The following is a 9,133-nucleotide window of genomic DNA, read 5'->3' as shown; positions in this document are numbered from 1 at the left end:
TGTTGCTTCGTGTGCTTCTGCAGTCTGAGCGATGTGCACAGCGTCGTACGCCGCCGGTTTCTTTTACGGGATGTCGGCCTTGAGCTTCTCATGTCCCGCCATACATCCCTTTACCTGGCCTTTGAGTCCAAAATGATGCGGTCCGTCACCGTCTCCCAAGAACGCAGGGGAGAGGAGAAGGAAAGCCAAACCTGGTGTGTTTCCAAAGCCAATGAACCTCATTGGCTTCATGTCATGTCGCACCTCGCGCAGGGAGCGTTTTCTGACCACGTTGATTCGTCAACCGGCTCTCAAGCTTGAAGTCAATGACAAGGTTGGTCAGACGTTCTCCTTGGTGCCTGCCTGTGGCTTGTTTGCCCTCGCTAATCGCTTCGCGGCGTGACCAATGGTGGTAGGGTAACATGATGGTGGCGTGGCAAAATGGCAAGATCAGCAACTTTGACTACCTCATGTACCTCAACTCGCAGTCCGATCGTTCCTTCAACGATTTGGCACAGTACCCGGTCTTCCCCGTGCGTTTTTGAAGGGCCTGCCCACGTTGCCCCTGTTGTGATCTTTTCTCTTTACTCTTTCGGCTGTCCCCCTGCTGATTGCTCATCACCATGCATGTACGCTTGTTGTTGGGGCAGTGGATCCTGGCCGACTACGAGTCGCCTGAACTCGATTTGAACGATCCTCAAACATTTCGCGACCTGAGCAAGCCCATGGGTGCCATGACCGAGAGTCGCCTGCAAGATTACATGAACCGCTATGAGGTGGGTTCTCCGTTTTTGGCAGCTTCACCTTTGCTGGCAATGACCTACCCTGGCCCGCACGACCTGACGATACCTTTGGCTTTTCTCGAATCCGCCACCAATGCTCTACCATGCAGGAAATGCCCGAGCCCAAATATTTTTATGGCACGCACTATTCAACACCCGGCTATGTGCTATTCTTTACCCTCCGCGTGGCCTCCGAGTACAGCCTCAACCTGCAGAATGGCAAGTTTGATCGGGCCGATCGTCTTTTCCGCTCGATACGCGACACCTGGTGGAACGCCACCCACGGCATGGCCGACGTCAAGGAGCTCATCCCCGAATTCTACATGGACGACGTGGCTTTTTTGAGGAACTTGGACAATCTTGATTTTGGCGTGACTCAGCGCGGCGAGCGGGTCCGTAAAAAACGTTGCTTGAATTTTTTTTTTTTTTTTCAGCTTAACACTTCTGTTCAATATCATTCGTCTCACCGCACATTTGTCTGACATGGCGTGCCATAGGTGGATGACGTATTGCTGCCGCCTTGGGCTCACAACGCCGAGGACTTTTTAGCCAAGTGCCGAGCTGCTTTGGAAAGCGATTATGTTTCGGCTCACCTCCATCATTGGATTGATCTGATCTTTGGCTACAAGCAACGTGGTTCAGAAGCGCGCAAGGCATGCAACGTCTTTCACCCCATGACCTACGAGGGCGAAGTTGACCTTGACTCGGTCCAAGACCCCATTGAGCGACAAGCTTACGAGGTACCCCCCCATGCTTTTTTGCCCTCGATTCTCGCAGCCAAGAGCCTTGTGTCGTTTTCGATGGTGTCAAGCCTCGTCTGTGGCCCCCGGATATTCGAACTCAAAGTGCATGCAACATGGCGCGCTCCGCCCAGGTCCAAATTATGGAGTTTGGACAAACACCGCGACAGCTCTTCACCACCCCGCATGGTCAACGCAGGTTTGTTTTCCAGTATCACCGCGCCAATTTTCTTCCCAATGCCTCATCAAGGATTTATGGCACTTCACAATTGGCGGCATGGTTTATGGTATCGCCACCAACTTTGATTGCCGGGTAAAAACCATAGGGTGGGTAGCACGGGTCAAGTCTTGCCGGGAATGACTCTTGCCGCAACTGCATCGCCCAGCCATGCCCCGAGCGCAGTGCCCGACGGTACGCCTTGTTGTTATCCTTTCAATCCTGCAAACTTGATTGGTTTGCGCGGCCTCACTGGCTCAATAATCGTGGAGCAGAACCGTCTGAAGTCATCGAAGCCTCGGAGGTTGAGACTGCACCCGTCACTGCGGTGGATGTTACTTCCACTGGGACCAAACGCGCGCCCGTCAACTGGTGCGCTTTTTCATTTGTTTGTGGCGCTTTGTTTTACTCTTTCCTTACCTGCTTCGGATCGGACAACCTCTGAGACCATGACCTGATTATCCGCACCCTCATTGGATTCTGCCATATTATGCTTTTGTAGGTCCAGCATGGCAGACATGGAATCTTCTGTGCGACTACAGATCCATCGCGATGCCATTACCGCTGTTGTGCTCAGCGCAGATGGCTCGAAGTTGTATTCAGGCACTTCAGTACGTAGCGAGAATACAGTCTACATGGCCACACTGCCCTTGACGCCGCTGGACGTCGATTGAATCACCAGTTCTCAATATGTTTGCCTGTGTGCTCTGTGTGGCGACAGGAGGGCTGCATGCGCATCCACTCACTCTTGGATCAGCAACAATTGCACACAGCCAACATTGGCGTTGCCAAGATCGCGCACATGCTTCTATTTGAGGAGCAGCAGGTAAGATTCACTGTCATTGGTGGCCTTCTTCTGTCTCTGCTTATCAATGACCTTGCGCCCCCCGCCTCTTTTTTTTTTTTTTTTTTTTTTTTTTTTTTTTTTTTTTGTTCTGGTCTGACACGCTCAATCTTGCTGTGCTTAGATGCTTGTGGTCGGGTCCATGGACAACTCGGTCTACTTTTATTCAATCGAACATTACTATGTCTCTACCACTTGGACACGTAGGTGGTGGCTTGCTCCAGGCAAGGTGTGACTCGAGTATGCATCAAATCTCATCATGTGCCTGGATGTTGTGGTGCAGCACACAATGATTCGATCAGCTGTCTGGGCGTTGCAGCTGAGCGCCTCTTCACTTCGTCCTGGGACGGCACGATCAAGGTTGGCTCCTGTGGCACACCTGTTCGTGCGTAAATGGTGCATTGGAACTTACACCTCACTACAATACTCTGCTTCGACAGGCATGGCGATTGCCGACCGATATCACGCAAGATCGTATCGAGGATGACTGCCTTGCTGTCATGGAGGATCATGATACTGAGGTCTGGCATCGGATCAGCTGCTCTCTGGGGCGTTTATGAAATGCATCCTTAGGCTTCGGCCGCGAAGGTGTGGGGGGCGTGCCAATGCTCTCACTGTCACTGCCTGGGGGTCCTCTCAGGTTGCTTGCTTTGACGTACATGAGGGTCGAGATATTCTCGTATCAGCGGGCATGGTACGACGCGCTTTCCATTGTACAAGGCATCTGGGTCGTCTTGGCCACCTGTCACCCTCACCAGCTTTTGCAACTTGCGCGTGGCTTTGCTCTTTAGGATGGTATCATCATTATCTGGGACTTGAATCATTATTCTCCGTTGCAACGTTTTACGGTACACCCTGATGTGGTGAGTATACAAGTCCTGGTCGATCGCCCGGGTTGCATTTGCTTTATGCTTGATGCACTCATATCTTTGCTCGCCAATTGGGTCATGGCAGGAGGTGTCAAGCTTGGCTTTGACGCCGGACGGCAAGCGCGTGGTGACCACTTCGTGGGATGGCTTTCTCAAGGTGGGCGATGCGATTCGCGATTGAGGAAGGATTCGCCTCTTTTCTGCTTCCTGCTTTCAGGTGGACAGCAGATGGAGTGAATGCAACGGTGTTTGACTCGGTGGTCCATTTTCGTGTGGCTACCTCCAACCAGGCCACGGACGTTGACTCGGGCGTTGAACACGCGGTCATTGACATGGGTGAGGAGGAGATCTCGGCCATGGCCACAGATGGTAAGTTGATGCGCCACTCAAAGCCTTGATTTGACAGCTGCCACGGCCAGTATCGCCTCACAGCGACTGATATTGTCCTCAGGCGAGTTGGCCTTGGTGGCCAGTGAACAGGGCATGCTGCGCCTTTACAGCCTAGTGTCTCGAGAGCTCGTTCGCAAATTTCCCCACAGTGGTATGTAAGGGCATGCCAATGGGCGTCTTGCCAATACCTTTGCGTATTAAAGTGTTTCGACTCATTTAACTCACGCTCTTACGGTCCTGTCACAATGGCGCGGCGTTGTTCACCATATAGAACCCGTGGCTTCGCTGGTTGTGTCATTGGATGGACAGCACGTTGTTACAGCTGGTTCTGAAGGATACTACACCCTGTGGAAGGCGTGAGCCCACCAACCTTGCCTCGCTCAATTTATTGGATTCCGGATGCATCCAATCCGTTGTCACATCCTGATTCTGCATGATCTTATGGACGATATCGAGTTGCTGGAGAGGCAACAGCTGCCCCGACACCCACACCAACTCACAGGTGTCATCCACAGCCGAAGACACGGAGATGGTGAAGGCAGGGGGAAAAAACCCCTGCAGCGACACCCACAGCAAGAAGACACATCCACAGAAGGAACCCCTCAAGAAAAAAGAAACAAAATCCGTCTCAAACAAACACACACACACACACACACACACGCACACCACAAAAAAAAGTGCGTGACTCTTTTGTGTGTGTGTGTGTGCTATTTTGTTTGCCAACCTTACGTCTTCCCCAACCACCACCACCGTCCGTCCGTCCGTCCGTCCTCCTGCTTGAGAACGAACCTGTGTGCACCGGAGAGGGGAAGGTTTGAGCACCGTTTGCAAAGGCGTGCGCTTCTTTTGGGAAGCTGGCTTGGTCGGCTTGGGCGTAGCCCGAGTTCGGCGTCACCCTAGCCGAGGGCGAAGCAAACAGCAGGCATGCAACCGAGCAAGTCGACAAGCAACAAGAAGGATGTACTCGAGCAAGCGCGCCGCGCGCGAGAGGAACGGTAGGTGGACACCAGGGGGCCCTGTCATCTATTCACCTAACTCGTTGCCTCACTCTTCTTCTATGCGGAGTGCAAAGACTCGTGCGGGCTGTACCAAAACTACATTGCTTACCCAACTCGTCCTCGTGCGCACCTAGGGCGGCTGCGCGTGAACGACAGGAGCTGGCAGCGCAGCGCGTGGCAGCCGTCGTTATCCTGCAGAAGAACGTGCGGCGATTTTTAGCCTGCCGCCTCGCACGGCGGCAACGACTGACCATCTTCGATCACCTCATAGCTGCCGCCAGTGACGATGCACCTGCGCGGCCTCGAGCCGGTAGTCAACCCAGTGCACTGGAGATCCAGACAGCCGTTCACCACTTCCTGCAGGCGACGCCCGGTAGTACCACAAACGTGGACGCTGGCGCACGCTTGCAGCGCCTCTGCTACACGATACTACAGAGCGCCACGGCTTCGGTACCCCGTTCTTCAAATTACTTCAGCCTCGCCACACAGCGCGGTAGGTGCCGCAGCGCCAGGCCCAGCTGACTCGAACGACTGCGATGCGCACTGACGCCCAGACCATGTGTGGTGCCGCTAGAGACTGCCCCGGCTTGGCTGAGCCAAGTTCAAGCACTCGCACAACTACTCATCGTGGCGTGGGAAGCCAGCATTTCCCGGCGCAAAGAAGATGTAGAGGCAGTCACCCTCTACGTTCAAACCCTGCTCCTGCTTTCCAGCCACACCGCCTGGAAGCTGGAGGCCGGTATGGAACTGATTCACGCACCTATTCTCCCTCAGCCTCAGAGCCCCCCCTTCCGGATGGCTCTTCTTCACTGCTCTTTGCACTTTTACATGAATGGCAGGTGATCCCACAGCGCAGCAGGCCCTCAACGCGGCCTTGAACATCTTTTCTGCCAGTGTGGCCAACAAGATTGCCAGCCACCTCTGTAATGTATACAAGGCAAGCGAGCTGCGTGTGCTTGTTATTTCACTGTCTTTTTGTTTGGCATTTGTCCGTCGCCTGCTCGCATCTGGGGCTCCTTTTTGCCATCGGCAGCTCATGGCAGCATCTGCCTGGGGTTCAGACGTGGATGACGACGCAGGTTGCGGGCACGCGGATGTCGTGCACCCATGCTCAGCTTTCCACGGCCACCTTGTTGGTGCTGCGTGTGATCCATACCACCAATAAGCACGTCCATGCCCTGGTATGTGCAACTGTTTGGCCTTGAACCGTGCCCTCTGGGGAAACCGACTGCCGTGCCCCATTGATTGCTGGTTCTTGGTGCCTCTTTGAAAGCCGGTGCTCTTGGTGCCGGGATGGACTCGCCATGTCCGAGCGTGTGTTCCTCCCGTTTGGCCCCTGGCCGACAAGCAACAATTTGTGGCTCGCATACTGCCGCACCTGAGTCAGGAGGAACACTTCAATTCGCTCATCACCACCTGGTCCGCCAACGATGCCCTGTTCGTTCTGGGCAACCTCGCCGATGGACTTCTCGACGAAGAGGTGCGTTGAAGATGACACGGCTTACTGCGAGCTGCAAGCTATCGCCGAAGCACACTGCCTGTCCCTGCATGCAAACTGCACTTATTTCATATCAACTCATCTGTGCTTTGGAACATGCGAGGGCAGGTTGACGCTCAGGTCCCCCTCGCCGACGTCATGGAGGTGTGCCAGCGTTTGCTGGTGCATTGCGCCAGCTTTGCCAAAAGCGCCCATGGAGCCACCAGCACCGAGCACCCACTCTTGGGCTGGACCAGCTGCCATACGTCGCGCGCGCTGTTGGACTGCATGCCCACCGTCTTACAACAACTGCAGCCTTTGTGGCAACGCCGAGCGATCCGGGCGACCTTTCAAAGCGTGTGGACCGAAACCGACCGTTTAGTGCGCCAAGGCGAGGGTTCAGGCACTTCCAAGCGCTCAGGGGGGTTGCTGCGCTTCTTCACGGGTCGACCCGATCCTAGCCAGTTTGTAACCAGTGCGGCGGCCATGCATGTGCGCCATGCCTCGGAGTTTTATGACATTCTGTGCACCTCCTTGCATGCGGCTCGTGTGGAAATTATCGCCAGCCTGGCGTTTGTCCCCGAACTCGTTCCTCGACTTTGGACCTTTATGGACCACATTGGGCCTAAAGGAGGCATGGCCGTCTTTGTGGATGCGCTACCCGAGCTGGAGAAAGAGCCGCTCTTGCCCATACTCTCCTTGACCACGATGCTGACCTCGCACCTGCTGTTGGTGCTTGATGATCTCGAGATCTTTGAGCAAGAAGACCCCTTCCGGCCCGACCAGTTGTTGAAAATTGCTCGATGCCTGCACGTCTTTGTGTTCCGGGCATTGTGGGAAGCCCCAGACCCACAGGCACCAGCGTCAGCGACCGGCAGTTCGTCGAGCACGTCAACGGCAGTCAAAAGTCCGGACAATGTGCCGCGCACGAATCGGGCTGCACGCCAGCAACAGGCCTTGCTGCGACAACGCCGGGAGCTGCGGGATGCAACCTCAGCACTCCTGCGTCGCATATGCGACATTGATTCGCGGCGCCCTTTTATCCCGCTCGACCATTGGAAGATTCGTGGCGTCCCATCGGCGACCATCGTCAAGCGTTTGCACGCCGAACGATCGGCCCACCCTGCACCGGCTTACCGGCCGGCGTCCAACGTGCTCGCGCATCTACCACACATTTTGGGCTTTCACGAGCGCGTGCAACTATTTCGAGAACTCTGCAACGAGGACAAGGCCACCACCATTCGCGCACTAGGCAATTACCGTCACCCTTTTTTCCGGGTGCGCCGTACAGCCGTGCTGTCGGATGGTTTCGCACAAATCATGTCCGTACCGTCTCGAGTTCTCAAGGACGCCGTCCGGATCCAGTTTATCAACGAACTAGGCATGGAGGAAGCCGGCATCGATCAAGAGGGCCTATTCAAGGTTGGTTCGATGATAAACGCACGTGTATGTCAAAGGATGGTTTTTGTTGGTTACTGATTTGCCTGGACGTCATTTGCCGCTGGTCTCCTGGTTGTTTAACAGGAATTCTTGGAGCAGACGCTGAAGGAAGGGTTCAACCCAGACTATGGGCTATTTTGCTTGACGGCCGACAATAAACTTTACCCCAGCAGTACCAGCGAGGTACATCAGGAGCACCTTCGCCTCTTTGAATACCTGGGGCGGATGCTGGGCAAGATGTTGTATGAAGGCATTGTGGTGGATATTCCGCTGGCTCATTTTTTCCTAAATGCGCTGCTGGCTCGACCCAACACGCTGGATGAGTTGTCAACGCTGGACGCCGACTTGGCACGCAATCTCCACATGGTCAAGACGTATGACGGCGATGTGGAAGACCTTGGGCTGGTGTTTGCTGTAGATGAGGAGGTGTTGGGTGAGCGGCACACGGTGCCGCTGCGGCCCGGCGGTTCCGCCGTGGACGTGACCAACGAGAATCGCGTGCTGTATGTGCACTTGATGGCCGACTACAAACTCAATCAGCAGCTGCGGCGTCAGGTGCAGGCGTGCCGGCACGGTTTCAACGAGTTTGTGCATGGATCTTGGCTCTCCTTCTTCAATGCGCCAGAGCTGCAGCGACTGGTGTCGGGCGACGACGTGCCACTGGACGTGAATGACTTGCGACACCATGCCAACTACGAAGCCGGCTTTCATTCGTCACATCGCGTCATCAAGTGGCTGTTTGAGGTTGTGGAGAAGGATTTATCGCGAGAAGAGCAGGAGCAGTTTCTGCGCTTTGTCACGAGTTGCTCCAAGCCACCAGTCTTGGGATTTGCCGCTCTTCAACCGCGCTTCACGGTACGGGCCCTGGGTGAGGGTCAGGCCGAAGACCAGTACACATTGGGCACTGTTGTTCGCAACTTTTTCACCTCGGGCACGGATACGACACGCTTACCGACGTCTTCGACCTGCTTTAACACGCTCAAGTATGGTGTCGCCGCTGGTTGGGACGAAAGGAATGGGCATGACACGGTGGTTTCTGTATCCGTGGGGTCAAGTCCCCTTTGATGTGACGGCGTGATCTGGCATTGCTGACGCAAACGGTCTGGTGTCGTTTAGGTTGCCCATGTACAAGAGCAAGCGCGTCTTGCGAGAAAAACTGAAAGCAGCCATTTCCTCCTCGTCTGGCTTTGAGCTCGCTTAGCCGTCCTCCTGCCATCCTACTCTGTTGCCTCTCATGATGCGCCTCTTTGCCACTTTACGTGCTCTCCCGACCATCTACTTTGGAAGCCACGAACCCACATGACTCTGACCGAATGAATGCTATCACAGACTCCTGTACCCCTCACAAATTGATCCTCTAAAGAAGAACAAGATGAAAACCACAGAGAGAGAGAGAG

At 54.7% G+C, this 9,133-nt stretch overlaps 3 protein-coding genes across 3 annotated transcripts in view; all 3 read left to right on the top strand.

The window, feature by feature from the left end:
• The window catches only part of MONBRDRAFT_38432 (uncharacterized protein), a gene marked incomplete at both ends in the record, with an annotated part of 11,141 nt that extends 6,997 nt beyond the window's left edge, over positions 1 to 4,144 (top strand). Inside the window, 18 exons of the mRNA XM_001748766.1 lie at positions 24 to 140; positions 253 to 313; positions 396 to 512; positions 630 to 755; positions 872 to 1,153; positions 1,259 to 1,700; positions 1,994 to 2,090; positions 2,221 to 2,329; positions 2,440 to 2,544; positions 2,687 to 2,765; positions 2,846 to 2,922; positions 3,003 to 3,083; positions 3,203 to 3,256; positions 3,354 to 3,425; positions 3,517 to 3,588; positions 3,722 to 3,800; positions 3,883 to 3,972; positions 4,093 to 4,144. Of these exons, the coding sequence (XP_001748818.1) occupies positions 24 to 140; positions 253 to 313; positions 396 to 512; positions 630 to 755; positions 872 to 1,153; positions 1,259 to 1,700; positions 1,994 to 2,090; positions 2,221 to 2,329; positions 2,440 to 2,544; positions 2,687 to 2,765; positions 2,846 to 2,922; positions 3,003 to 3,083; positions 3,203 to 3,256; positions 3,354 to 3,425; positions 3,517 to 3,588; positions 3,722 to 3,800; positions 3,883 to 3,972; positions 4,093 to 4,142 (2,110 nt within the window). The remainder of the gene's footprint in view (positions 1 to 23; positions 141 to 252; positions 314 to 395; positions 513 to 629; positions 756 to 871; positions 1,154 to 1,258; positions 1,701 to 1,993; positions 2,091 to 2,220; positions 2,330 to 2,439; positions 2,545 to 2,686; positions 2,766 to 2,845; positions 2,923 to 3,002; positions 3,084 to 3,202; positions 3,257 to 3,353; positions 3,426 to 3,516; positions 3,589 to 3,721; positions 3,801 to 3,882; positions 3,973 to 4,092) is intronic.
• Positions 4,145 to 4,745: 601 nt separating this feature from the next.
• MONBRDRAFT_33825 (uncharacterized protein) lies at positions 4,746 to 7,490 on the top strand (the record flags this gene model as incomplete). Its single annotated transcript, XM_001748765.1, has 7 exons — positions 4,746 to 4,816; positions 4,954 to 5,312; positions 5,394 to 5,558; positions 5,659 to 5,747; positions 5,935 to 6,000; positions 6,093 to 6,299; positions 6,426 to 7,490. Coding segments are annotated over 7 exons (2,022 nt in total), but the record flags the coding sequence as incomplete, so codon positions are not given.
• A 126-nt stretch (positions 7,491 to 7,616) lies between these two features.
• Positions 7,617 to 9,102, top strand: MONBRDRAFT_35266 (uncharacterized protein; the record flags this gene model as incomplete). The annotated part of the gene is made up of 3 exons (XM_001748764.1): positions 7,617 to 7,718; positions 7,821 to 8,719; positions 8,853 to 9,102. 3 exons carry the CDS (start codon positions 7,617 to 7,619, stop codon positions 8,935 to 8,937), a joined length of 1,086 nt encoding a protein of 361 aa, XP_001748816.1. The 3' UTR covers positions 8,938 to 9,102.
• Between the last annotated feature and the right edge of the window lie 31 nt (positions 9,103 to 9,133).

This window comes from Monosiga brevicollis, genomic scaffold (genome assembly GCF_000002865.3).
Source record: "Monosiga brevicollis MX1 MONBRscaffold_25 genomic scaffold, whole genome shotgun sequence".
NCBI classification, from domain to species: Eukaryota; class Choanoflagellata; order Craspedida; family Salpingoecidae; genus Monosiga; species Monosiga brevicollis.
The sequence above is the reverse complement of the archived record's forward strand: the minus strand, read 5'-3'. Positions and strand labels throughout refer to the sequence as shown.